The sequence below is a fragment of the Diceros bicornis genome, chromosome X (genome assembly GCF_020826845.1).
Source record: "Diceros bicornis minor isolate mBicDic1 chromosome X, mDicBic1.mat.cur, whole genome shotgun sequence".
NCBI classification, from domain to species: domain Eukaryota; kingdom Metazoa; phylum Chordata; class Mammalia; order Perissodactyla; family Rhinocerotidae; genus Diceros; species Diceros bicornis.
Genome location: NC_080781.1, coordinates 44,067,669 through 44,080,517, shown reverse-complemented (window position 1 = coordinate 44,080,517; position 12,849 = coordinate 44,067,669). Strand labels below are relative to the sequence as shown.

The 12,849-nt window shown below is 41.5% G+C and overlaps 1 protein-coding gene across 1 annotated transcript; it reads left to right on the top strand.

Moving 5' to 3' along the window:
• The first annotated feature begins 2,876 nt into the window (after positions 1-2,876).
• LOC131400989 (diphosphoinositol polyphosphate phosphohydrolase 3-beta) lies at positions 2,877-9,259 on the top strand. The gene is made up of 2 exons (XM_058535879.1): positions 2,877-3,443; positions 7,539-9,259. Coding segments are annotated over exons 1-2 (495 nt in total). The 5' UTR covers positions 2,877-2,949; the 3' UTR covers positions 7,540-9,259.
• The last annotated feature ends 3,590 nt before the right edge of the window (positions 9,260-12,849 follow it).

The window sequence follows — 12,849 nt, the reverse complement described above, 5'->3', positions numbered from 1 at the left end:
TACAGGCAGGCATGCACAAATTGCAGTTGTTACTGTAACAGTCTACCACTATAGTGGGTCACGAAATAACCTTGCTCATCTCAGAGAAATACTTACCTATGGATACAGCAGACAGTGGAATCTAGGCTCTCAAAAATGATCTTGACTCTTCTTTAGAAGAAGTCATAAATATCTTGCCCTATTAGTCTAATAAGTGAACAGTAAAATTATTTTATGAAATTCTGGGAAAAAATCTAATTCGAAATTTTCCTTGGCATTGTACTAAACCTGTAAGTTGTAGATCTCTTTATCCAGAAACGTGCTGTGACTTTGCCAGGAGGAATCCAGCCTGTGCATCTTTCCAGATGATAGTGATGCTATTCCTCTCCCTTCCAATAAATACACCCGCAGCAGAGGCATATTGCAGAGGCATAATCTGATGTGGAAGTGATGGAATAGACCAGAAAACGGCACCTCCATACTGAGACAAGGAGATAGTACGTGGTAATTGTAAAGTAGACTTGTGATGTGGCTGGGGCCTGGTTGGGCCACCCCTCCCCCTAGACGCCAGCCAGATTTCCCAGCTTTGCTCAAGTTCCCCTTGGTTTATTCAAATCATCTTTCAAAGCCGAGTATAGGTTTTATTGTTTTCTACTACAATGTCCTAACCATATGTTTTAGGACCCCTTGCTATTTTATTTATTTTGTGGTGGTTGATATTGCTACTGTGAAAGTCGTCATTTGCCCATTATATTTTCTACGTGATTACTGCTGGCATACATGGAAGCTCTTGGTATTTTAAATATCAATATTTCATTCTACCATTTAAAGGAATTCATTTTTATATCGTTTCTTAGGTGTTTCCCAAGAATATATTCATATCATCTGCACGTAATGACAATTTTGTCTTCTTTACCAAAATGACAGATCTTTTTCTCTTTACAATCTCATTACACTGGAAAGAATGTCTAAAACAATATTTAATAATATTGGTGATAACAGGTATATTTGCCTAGATCCTGATCGTAATGGATTTTTTTCTAGCTGTTGAACATTATTTGTGTATTTGTGAGTATGGACCCACTGAGGAATACAGCCTGCGGAAATCTATTTTCCTAGTTTGTTTTGAATCATGGGGTGTTGCATTCCTTCAAATGTTCCTTGATCATTCATATATCATTAGCATATGGTCAGCAGCAGTAGTATCTCTATTGGTTGAAGTCATTCTCTTTATGCCTCCATTTTATCATTTTCTTCGTATACGACCCATACCTTTTTGTCATATTATGCTCTAGATATTGCAGGTGTGTTGCCACCGGGAACGGGATCATCTTTTATGAGCTAATTTGGGTATAAACGGAGTGGAGCAGGTCCTGGGAAGCTGAACTAACTTATTCAAAAATTGGACTCTAAGTTTCATAACTACTTTCCACTTACATTTCAGATTCAATTTCCCCTTGATGAAGGGATTATTTCATTGGAAAAGTTGAGTTTTCATGACTCTGCTTGCCTGATGCCAGCCGAGTATCTGTGGGTAGGAGAGAGACAAAGATGCCTAAGTCGCAATAGGGCAAGAGGCAGGAGACATCAGAGGTCTTCTCCCTGAGGCTACTGTTAGAGCAGAGAAACAATAAGGAAAAATAAGAAGGAGAGGGAAGGCTTTAGGTTGTTACATTTTGAGGGTGGGCTGTGGGGGGCCCCCTTCTTGGCCAAGAGGACAGGATGACCAAACAGATGAGAGAGCACCAAGTGGCCTTGCTGGAGTCCCACACCAGGGGACTTCTAAAAATCAAAATGTAAAACATGTAGGGATTTCCAGAGGCATGTTTTCCAAAATCCCAACCAGTACTTATCAATGAGAAAGAGAGAGAAGGGTGGAGTGCGTGGAGGGTGGAGATTCTTGGGATTTAATAAAACACTACTTCGGGTGGTTCTCCAGCTGTTGGGTGGATATGACAAAGTGCAAAGGGCCGAACCAGGTAAGGCGAGGAGTTTACTGACGAGCAAACTGAGGAACAGAAGTTAGGTAAGATGTCAGCAGGGGTTCAAGACAAGTGTTAAGTTATGGGCTGTGCCAAGATGCCTGGCAAGGTGAAGAACCTGTTGAAGAAATAAAACTGCGTGACATGACTCAGCAGAGATTAGGTCCTGTTTTGCCTAGAATACCGAGGATCTTTTTGACAAAACTGGGGCCTTGCTATAAAGAAGCCAGTACTATTCATTATGGGCAAGGATGATGATGCCCTTGACCTTACTGTGTGTAAAAGGACTGCGTGCGTGCTTCCTGCAACCTGGTGGGGAGGGTGAGCAGAAACGTTCGCTGCGCCACAGCCACGTTCAGCTCAAAGGCACACGTGGAACCAACCTTGGCTCAAGCCACGATGCGGTGAACTTAACTCGGGGTGAAGGAGATTCCCAGGCAGAGAGGTGCGGAGCGCCTGCGCAGTGGGCCCGAGGCGCCTCGCGCTGCGGGAGCCGCGAGACCCCTCGCCCCCACCCCTCGCCCTCCGACGTGAACGCGCACGCGAATGGAGACGCGAACGCGCGCGCGAATGCGCCTCGCCTCGCTCAACCCCTGTCCCGCCGGCGGCTGAGCATGGAGGGAAACGCGCGCCCTCCCTGCTGAGCGAGACGCGAGTGGGCTCTGTGCAGAGTGCCGGGCTCCCGGGCGGCGGCGGCGGCGGCGGCGCGGCGCGGGGGAGGCGGTCACGCCTCCTCCACTCGGGCGTCTGCGCTCGGGACCCTCCGCCGCGCGAGGGACGGACTGACTGACGTACCTCGCTCGCCCCCGCCCCCGCCTCATCTTCCCCTAGGCTCCCGGGGCTCGCGGGCTGAGGCGCCTCTGTCTCCCCGCCCCTCGCCCTCGGCCCTTTCTCTCCCAGCACCTCGGGCGGCGGCGGCGGCGGCGGCGGCGACGACGACGACGACGACCCGAGCAGCAGCGAGCAGCGGGAGCAGGCGGCCTCGAGGATGAAGTGCAAGCCGAACCAGACGCGGACCTACGACCCGGAGGGGTTCAAGAAGCGGGCGGCGTGCCTGTGCTTCCGCAGCGAGCGCGAGGACGAGGTGCTGTTAGTGAGTAGCAGTCGGTACCCGGACCGCTGGATCGTGCCGGGCGGGGGCATGGAGCCCGAGGAGGAGCCGGGCGGTGCGGCGGTCCGAGAGGTGTACGAAGAGGCGGGAGTCAAGGGGAAGTTAGGCCGGCTCCTGGGCATTTTCGAACAGAACCAAGATCGCAAGCACCGAACGTACGTGTATGTACTGACTGTCACTGAGATTCTGGAGGATTGGGAAGATTCGGTTAGCATTGGGAGGAAGCGAGAGTGGTTCAAAATCGAAGATGCGATCAAGGTTCTCCGGTGCCACAAGCCCGTGCATGCCGAATATCTGGAAAAACTAAAGCTGGGCGGTTCCCCAACCAATGGAAACTCCGTGGCCCCGTCCCTGCCAGAGAGCGATGCCTAGTACGTACCGCTCCTGCACAGACTTCTGCTTTCCGCCTACCCTAGAATAAATAGTGCCCGGAGCACCTCTATACCATGTGCGGTCTCACGGGGAGGAGGGAGGCTTCTTTTGTTTCCTTGGCAGACCTCTGAATCACGCTTGCAAACTGTCTCAGTTGTCAGGCGCTGTTTTCAATTTGCAGGTTTTTCAGATGCTTTGAAAATCGCTTCTTGGTAGCTCTGTAACATATTTCGGAAAGCCAAAGCCACGTGGGTTTTTTTTAAAGGTGCCTTAACTGCTCACCCAGCCCTTGGGGGGGGGGGATGCGTGTGTGTGTGTACACGTGTGTAGGCTCTGTGGTTTGTTTTTTCTTGCATTTTACACGTACTTGTGTGTGCGCGCGCGCGCGCGCCTGTGCATTTTTTGGTACCATTCTTGTGGTTTGTTTCGTAGGGATCTGATCACTTGGTTGTGTGGCGTCGTTCATTAATTTTTTCTGAAGTTGTTTTCTCATTCATAGCATTAGCCCTTGTTAGCAAGCCCTTCTGTGATGGGAATTGGTTTAAACAATCAGTTTTGAATTAAAAACGTATTTAAGAAATTTTACGTCTTGTGCTCTTTCCGCACTGGACAATAATTTTATCTTTAGAAATGTGACCAAGTTTGCCCTTTTCAGAAGTTTCTTTATTCATATGTAGATAATTTGATTTTCAGAAAATTTTCTCAACTGGTAATTTTTCACTGCTTACTTGAAATGGCCATTTCCCCTGTAGCCTATACGTAGTTTAACAAAATATTACTTCTCAGGAAGGTATTGTTAGCCAAACACATCCTGAGACGTGCACATTATCATGAAAACTGTTCGCAGAGTATGATGTAGCATGCTCAACCTCCAACTCCATTGCCCCTTTCTTAATACCCTAGAAGAACCATAGTTCTCTAAATATAAGTTAGTTTTTGAAAGAAAGTTATTTCCCATATTTGAATTTGTGATATTCCAGTTAAACTTGTGTCTGAATACTGGTAGCCAAAAGAATGGAATCTTATATGGTAATTACATCCCAATTGAGTGAGTTAGCTTTTTTGATATTCAGCGGTTACAGACTTCTCAAAGTGTTAGGACACCCAAACAGTCTCTCTTAAAGATTTACGATAAACGTATTGTGTCACAGGACAGACTTTTTGGGGTGCCAAAGTAAAAGCTCTTACATTTGCTTAAATACTTGCTTGCAATCAGGAATCCCATCTAAAATTCATAGATCTCTGTTCTAGAACTATCTTTATTTTCCTAGCCATGTCAACAGCTAGGTAGAGGGAAAACCAAGTTTGTGAAGAGAGTGTTAGGGGTGGAAAGGTCATGCCATATATAACACTTAAGCATTTTTAAAACATTCTATTAGTAAATAATGAGTGCAAGGTAGAAAATAATGGTTATTTAATACATTCTGGTACTCCTCAAAGTAACCTGTTTGTAAACACAAGTACTGCTAAAATTTTAATAGTTACCCTTTGTTAAAAAATTAATATTTTGCTGTCTTGCAACATACATACAGAACAATGCAGAAATCTTTTTTTTTTTAATAATTTTATTTATTTATTTATTTTTTCTCCAAAGCCCCAGTAGATAGTTGTATGTCATAGTTGCATATCCTTCTAGTTGCTGTATGTGGGACGCGGCCTCAGCATGGCCGGAGAAGTGGTGCGTTGGTGTGCGCCCGGGGTTCCGAAGCGGGGCCGCCAGCAGTGGAGCGAGCACTTAACCGCTAAGCCAGGGGGCCAGCCCCAGAAATCTTAAGTGTACACCTTAATGAATTTTTACATAGTGAACACATACTTGTAGCCAGAATCCGAGTCAAGAAATTAACATTGCTTGTAACTCAAAAGCCCATTGCATTCCTCCTCCTAATTAGTACCCTGCCTTCCTATCTTTTAAGACCATAGAATAGTTGTTTCTGAACTTTATATATTGAATTTTAGAATATATACTCATTTGTGCTGCCCCTTGTGTGCTTTGCGTGTTTTACTGTTCAGGATACTCAAATATTTTTCTCCATTTGGTTTGCATTATAATTCTACAAATTATTAATATTTTTATATGATTGCTGCTAAAAAGGCTCTGTTGCACTTTCTAAAGACATTTGGTGCCACTGTTTTGAAAACAAATCTTATTACACATTTAAGTACAGATAAAGTACAAGTTTCAATTTACAATATATTTTATGCACTAATGCTATCAAACTAAAAAAATGCGTGGGTTCTTAAAACCAATGACAGTTTCATTATCAGAATTATATAGTTTGATCAAATATGGTTATTGAGTATTTTTCTGTTTTTCTCTAAGAAAGTGATATATATGAAATATATATTTGAGCACATATTTTTTTAATTTCAAACAAATTGACTTTTACTATTCAATCTCAAATAGACCCAAAAATATTTTCCCCCAATAACTTAGTTATTCAAGAAGAGTCTTAAATTCTACATTAACATGGCAGATATACTGGATTCTTATTTTACAGGTATTTTTGTAGATAAAAACCCCTTCCACTTGAAATGCTGTCACAAATACTTTTGAGGCTTAACTTGTTATTCTTAGAGGTAATAATGCATCTTCTTATTTGGTTCTTGAATTAAGTATTTGACAAAGGCAAAACTGTACAGTATGCTTACTAAGAATCATTAGCCTATAAATATGTTGTGGGTTGTTTTTCCCTTTTTTGCCTGAAACATTTAGAATAAGTCGTGCTGTGTTTCAGGATTGACTGTCAGGTTCATTTAAGCAGTTTTTGTGAAATAATCTCTGGAACCTAGCCTAGTCAGAATAGTTAAAAGCTCGAAGGAGATTCTTTTTTTCTCATCAAACCAAGAGTTTCAGGCTAAAACAGGTGACCAGAGGTAGTATGTAGAAAATTTTTACCACTTCAGTGCTCCAAACATTGATACACAGTTAGGATTTTTTTTTTTTTTCTTTCTAAGAGTGTTAAAAAGTCACTTGTACATTATTTGCTTTTTTAGCCCTCCCCTTGATAAAAAAGGAAAAAGAGTATTCTCCACAGATAATTGAGGTTTGTAGACATAAATCAGAAATTTATTTTCTGCATGTTTTATCAACAGCTTTCATTTTCAGCTGGTCAGATATTTTATTCTTGTTAATGTATAGAGAGAAAACATAGGTTAATATAGATACGTAGATATACTGGAAATAATTGGTTCTGTGTCTATAATGTATAGAATTTTTTCAAAAATTCACACACACATAAATAGTGTATATTTAGCTGGGCACAGCTTTTACTTTCAGGTGTCCCATGTGGGGCAGCCACCAGGCACTACCAGAGTTTTATCAGTATTTTCCTGACAGTTATCTCCTGATAAACTGTTATACTGTATTTAGCAGATTTTAAATGTTTATGGCAAACAGCACTATGAGAAGTGGAAAAGTCACTATGGTGACTGAGGTAGAACATGACATTTTTATGAGAAAGAATTTGATGTGATAGAAACTGCATTGGAGCTTTGAAGTCAGACAGACCTAGGGTTGAAAAGTGGTTTCATTTTTTTCTCTTAACTTCAGCCAAGTTATCTATCTTATGCTCAGTTTTTTGTTAACGTAAAATTGGAGATAATAAAAACAGATACTTCATAAACTGCTCCTATGAGAAGTCTTGCCTGACCACCTGGGTTAAGATACCCTCTTCTGTGTGTCATGTTGTCACAGTTTCTTGTAGTTACCTATTTGCATGGCTATGTGGCGACTGCGTGGCATGTTTGCAGACCACACACTCTTTGATGGCTGGGAACCAGCCTGAATTATTTCCATAAGCCTAGAGTGCAGAACATGGGATTTAGGATTTTTTATGTCTTAGATGACCACCCCTCTTTTGCAAAACTTCTAGTATTACTGCTTTCCTGATTTTTTCATTTCTTAGTATATATTGACCTGTAACTCCCTCAGCTGCTGATCCAGACTTATACTGCATCTGCATTAGATAATTCTGTGAAGGCTTTCCAGATGCAAAGTGAGTGATGCAGATAATAGCCCCTTTGTAAATTTGTCAATTTGAGGAAGTGTTAAATTAGTATAAGCCTGCTAATTGTATGTTGATTTGTTTTTCCAGATGAACAGCAAAGATATTCAAGCTTGCTTTGAAAGAATAAATTTTGTGAACCAATGGAATTGTCAAGTACAAGTTGGCGCTTTCATGTTTCCAAGGAGACGGCTCATCTGGTTTTCCTCCTACATCTTGGAACACTCCTTCCCTGTCTATTCCACTGACTCCTCTTGCCCTGGTTGTTGTACTATTGTACGTGAACAGACTCTTAATTTAGCACCTATCGCCTTTTGTTAATGCTTTTTTGATGTGTCTGCCTTCTCCATTAGACTATGATATCCTTGAGAACAAGGACCACATTTCCTTACGCTTTGCATATTCTGCATCTGAGACACTACTTGAAATATGGTTGACATCACTGACGCTTCTTTGATTCAATTCATTTTTTGTAATCACTACATGGCAAAACATTCCCCTTCCAATCTGGTGCTAATAGAGTATCTATGCTGTCTAGGCACCCTGTGTGTGGCTTTTCTCTATCAGGTTTCAGAAACTTTTCAAGGCAGTTGTAAGATGTTCAAGGACTAGAATTATTACTCATATTTTTGTGTCATATCACACAGTGGTTTAGTACAGTTTTAAGATTACTCAATCACTTAGGGCAACATTTTGTAGAATCAGTCCTTTGTATAACAACGTCAGTGTTTTTGTACTATTGTTAATTTGCTTAAAATTTTCTTCAAAAAATATCACTTGCTATAAAACTAACTATAAAAATAAATACAATGAACACAAGATAATATTGTGAGTTTTTATAAAAATAAATTTTGATGTTTTTGCAATGCCATAACCACTTCGTTCATGTAATCTTAACATCTCTGAAGAAAAGATTGTTTTTCTTATTTTACAGATTCAGTATACTGTATTATTTGATGCAAGAGCCAACCAAGACTGGAGTATAGGCCGTTTCCAAAGTTAATTATGCTATTTAGTTTGCCTAGGTTCCTTTTGCATCTCTTACTGATTCAGTTGGCCACAGTTTTCATCTCCTTTTCCAGTACACTTAGCTAGCTCCTCATCCCGCCTGGTTCTGCATGTAAGACTGCAGAAGACTGAGAGACAGGTAAATTGTTGTCACTTGGAAAGACATTCAAAAAAAAAAAAGAAATCTGTGAGGCGGGCCACAGAAAATGAAGGATTTAGAAAGAGAGGACTTGGGTCAACTGCCTCCAGGAGAGCAACTTTAAGAAAATGACAAAGATGTTTAGAGGAAATTTTATGGTTTCGCCATGGGATTTGTGATATCAGCACTCTTCCCCAGCTCCCTACAGAGGCCGCAAAGTGGCTTTAATATGGTAGTTTTATTTCTTTTGCTTTATAAAGCAGGTACATCAGAAAAAACTTGGGCTCCATTTTAGTGTTACACCCTTCCTCATGGTATCAGTGAAATGTATTGATTTTTCCCCCAATCCTTGCAGAATTTGAAATAAAAACACATCTTCCCAATTTATTGATTTTTTTTTAGGTGTAATATGGTACTGTACTGTGGTTATGTTTTTTTAAAAATCCTTATCTTTTAGAGAAATGTACTGTAAATTTTACAGATAAAATGATATGCTCCTGGTATTTGCTTCAAAATAATCTGAGGGTGGGGTAGGTGAGTATATAGATGAAACGAGATTGATGATAAATTGATAATTGTTGAAGCTGTGTGATGGATATCTAAGAGTACGTTATACTATTCTCTATACTTTTGTATATGTTTGAAATTTTCCATAATAAAAATTGAAAAAAAAATCTTCAGAATTTACTTGTCGCCCCACCCCCATCCCTAAGATTTAGGTAGGGAAGGCTGTTCAGAAGGCAAATCTACAGCCCAGTCAGACAAACTCACTCCTCCCCTCCAAAAACCTAGGTTTTGTTCCTGAGCTATACATATTGAAAGACTTGCTCTTCCCTTAATGTGAATTCTTTCCTTAGATATCTCCAAGTTCCACATGCAAAAACACTTTTAGCCCCATCAGTATGCCAAACATGACCAGAAAACTTTGAACCCCAGTGGTGAACATAAGCTTAGGTTCCAGATGAGACAACACTCCCTTCTACAATTTTTCTTTAAAAGAACACATTATATTCTTTTTCTGATTACAAAATTAATTCATCTTAATTTCAGAAAATTTCTAAAATTCCCTTAAAAACAAATCAAAAATCACACATGACCCCCCTACCCAGAATAACAAAGTTTGAAAAAAATGTGTATATATATGTATATATATATATTCCAGCCTTTTTTCTTTTCAAATATAAATATACATAATCCAAACACAGATGGCACAGGTGAGCCCTTTCCACCAGAATATTTCCAAAAATCCATGACCCCTTTGATTGTTAAGTATGCACCACACAGGCATCTTGCTGTTTCTCAGAATTTTTTAGGCTAATGCTCAGGGCCATTATAAAATTTGTGCTACTTGTGTCCTGCACAAGTGCAGCAGGCATAGCACAAAACTTAGGTCTGAAATCCAGACCAAGCTCTAACTCATCAAGTTCCGATGCAGGGTGGAATAGGCCTGTTTTGGTTTGGTTTGGTTTGGTTTGTTACCTAATTTCCACACACACTTGCTACTCACCAAGCACTGAGGCTGATGGCAGGGGCTGGTGGTGGAGGGAATCAATTCAGAGGGGTTGCCCCTTTAATAAATCACATAATTGCAATATATTGGCTAAAAGTAGGCCTGCTACTACCTTGTTTTCCAGAATGTTCCCTCTGTCTTCTCTGGATTCTCAGCAAGCTACCATATCACTACCTCTCTGTAACCTGTGACTCTCATGAATTTGCTGATCTGGGCACAGTGGTTTTCAACTGGTAAACAAGGACACCACCCCTGCGGACTGGGATAATGGAATCCTATTCTCCTTCTACCTTTTTACCCCAGAATGTGCACTCATCCTTCCCTAATTTCCTGCAGCACACCAGAGACCAGGCCATAACTTTTTTTTTTTTTTTTGTGAGGAGATCAGCCCTGCGCTAACATCCGCCAATCCTCCTCTTTTTTTTGCTGAGGAAGACGGCCCTGGGCTAACATCGGTGCCCATCTTCCTCCACTTTATATGGGACGCCGCCACAGCATGGCTTACCAAGCAGTGCGTCGGTGCGCGCCCGGGGTCCGAACCAGCGAACCCCGGGCCGCCGCAGCGGAGCGCGCGCACTTACCGCTTGCGCCACCGGGCCGGCCCCCAGGCCATAACTTTTAATGAGATTTTACTGAAGATTACCAGATTATGTGAGGCAAATGTAATACAAAGAACACAATTTACAACTACTTCACAGGTTATATCTTTTCTAGGTTCCATTGTTAGACTAGTTCCCTAACACAAGCTGACTCCAAATGGCCTAGGGAAGTCCCTACCCCACCCCCTATTCCTCATCACCACCAAAAACCTGAGTGCCTGCAGTTTAAAATCATGGACAAAGTTATTCCCACACCTATGGAGAAGGGAAAGCTGCTTTCGCAACTCAGTCTCCAAACAGTACTCAAAGTGTCTTAAATTTATATTCCCAGAATCAAAGATGTCAAGCTGAAATCAGTGGAATGTATCAAATGGCTAGAATGTGATGGGTTGGGGATAGAAATTCAGTTTTATATTACTCCAAAGCTCATGCTCTATATTAAGACAAAGAGGAACAGACTGACAATATCTTATAGTGAACTTGGTCCTCCACCTCTTTCTGGGATGGTCCGAAAAGACTTAACACCATGCCCTGTGTAAATCTACACAGCAGTGTGAAGAAGCAGGCCAGGATCTCAGAAAGTTTAGACTTCTTTGAGGCCAGTGTTGAAGATATAGATGACCCAGAACAGAGTTAGTATCAATTCTCTCTTTTCCTTTTGTCTACCTACTCAAACTTAGACCTCATTTCTTGGGTATTAGACATAGACTGCAAAGTCATTCTTAGTAGATGGTACCAGCGCTGACATTATGCTCCCTAGTGGACGTTTTAGGAATTAGCCCCATCCTGAATGTATTCTATTTAGAGCAACACTCTGCTGCCCAAGAACTCCGCTGTCAGTCTATTTACAATCACCTTTTTCTAATCCTGAGTTAAATCTTAATATGTTCTATATATGAAGAAGGATCCTCTATTATGTTCCAAGCAGTAAAATTTTGAGTTCTTTAAGCTGTGTTTTTTCATCTAGTTTTAACCTGGTAGATAAATAGAAAAGTATTTGCATTTGTCTAGTACCTCCAGCCTTACACCTGAGCTTTAGCTGTGGTAAAGCTATTCAGAACTTTAGGCCAAGAATTCTGTTACTTCTAGGGATAGATGGGTTGAACAAATCAGACATGACCCCTGTTTTCATGGAGCTCTAAGTGTACTAGGGAGACAGATACTAAAACAAAAAATTACAAAACCCTAAAGAATCCACCAAAAAACTATTAGAAATAATCAACGAATACAGTAAAGTTGCAGGGTACAAAATCAACATACAAAAAGTTCATGTGCCCGATGCACAGGAAGCCAAACACTGAGACATTGGTGCTTAGAAACGGAGAAAGATTTATTCGAATTGGCCAAAATGAGTAGGTGGGAGCCTAGGTTCACTCAAATCCACCTCCTCAAGAGCAGAAAATAGGGGGGATTTATAGAGCTAAGGGGCATGGCAGGAGACGCTTCAGGGAAACAAAGGGATCACTCCCAATAAGCACCTGGGCAATCTGACTTCTGGGCTTCAAGGGCTGCTGAGGGCTGGCCATTCTTTTTCTTCTGCAAAACAAGCTCACAAATCCTCTGGGAAACAAGCTTACAAATCCTTGAGACCCCTGAGTCATCCCTCAAGTTAAAACAGGAAAAACAGCAAATTGGTTTAATATCCACAGTACCCCTGAGGTACCTGTCTGCAATCCCCACGGTCTTTTTTTCCCTTCCTAATTCTTGTAGGAAGCTGGGTATTGATCCTTCTGACTAGTTCCTGCTGAAAGGGGGCAAAGATGGGGAAACGGAGGAAGGAAATTTTTCAAACTTAGATTGAAAATATTCTCGGGTACCGGGCTAAATTTTGCATTTTGCATTATCATTATTTGATATACCATATTTGACTAACCCAAATTTCCAGAACCCAAAATGCAAGAACCCAATTCATTTTACTTATCTGACTATTTGATGTCAGCTGTCTTAACCTGCAACAGCAGTTTAAGGTCTTTCAGCAGCTTGCATGACCAGTTTTTTCTTCAGTTTCTGAGTGCTGTGGTCATGAGGCAGGGGGGCAAGCATTACTCAGGTGTGATGAATCCATGGCTTGACTCCAGCCAATTTGACTGATGAATGGGTGGTCAGGAGGACTTCATAAGGCCCGGTCCACCTGGGGGTTAGTTG

Excerpts from the sequence above, each read along its gene's own strand:
- LOC131400989 (XM_058535879.1), top strand. The coding sequence starts at position 2,950 with ATGAAGTGCAAGCCGAACCAGACGCGGACCTACGACCCGGAGGGGTTC.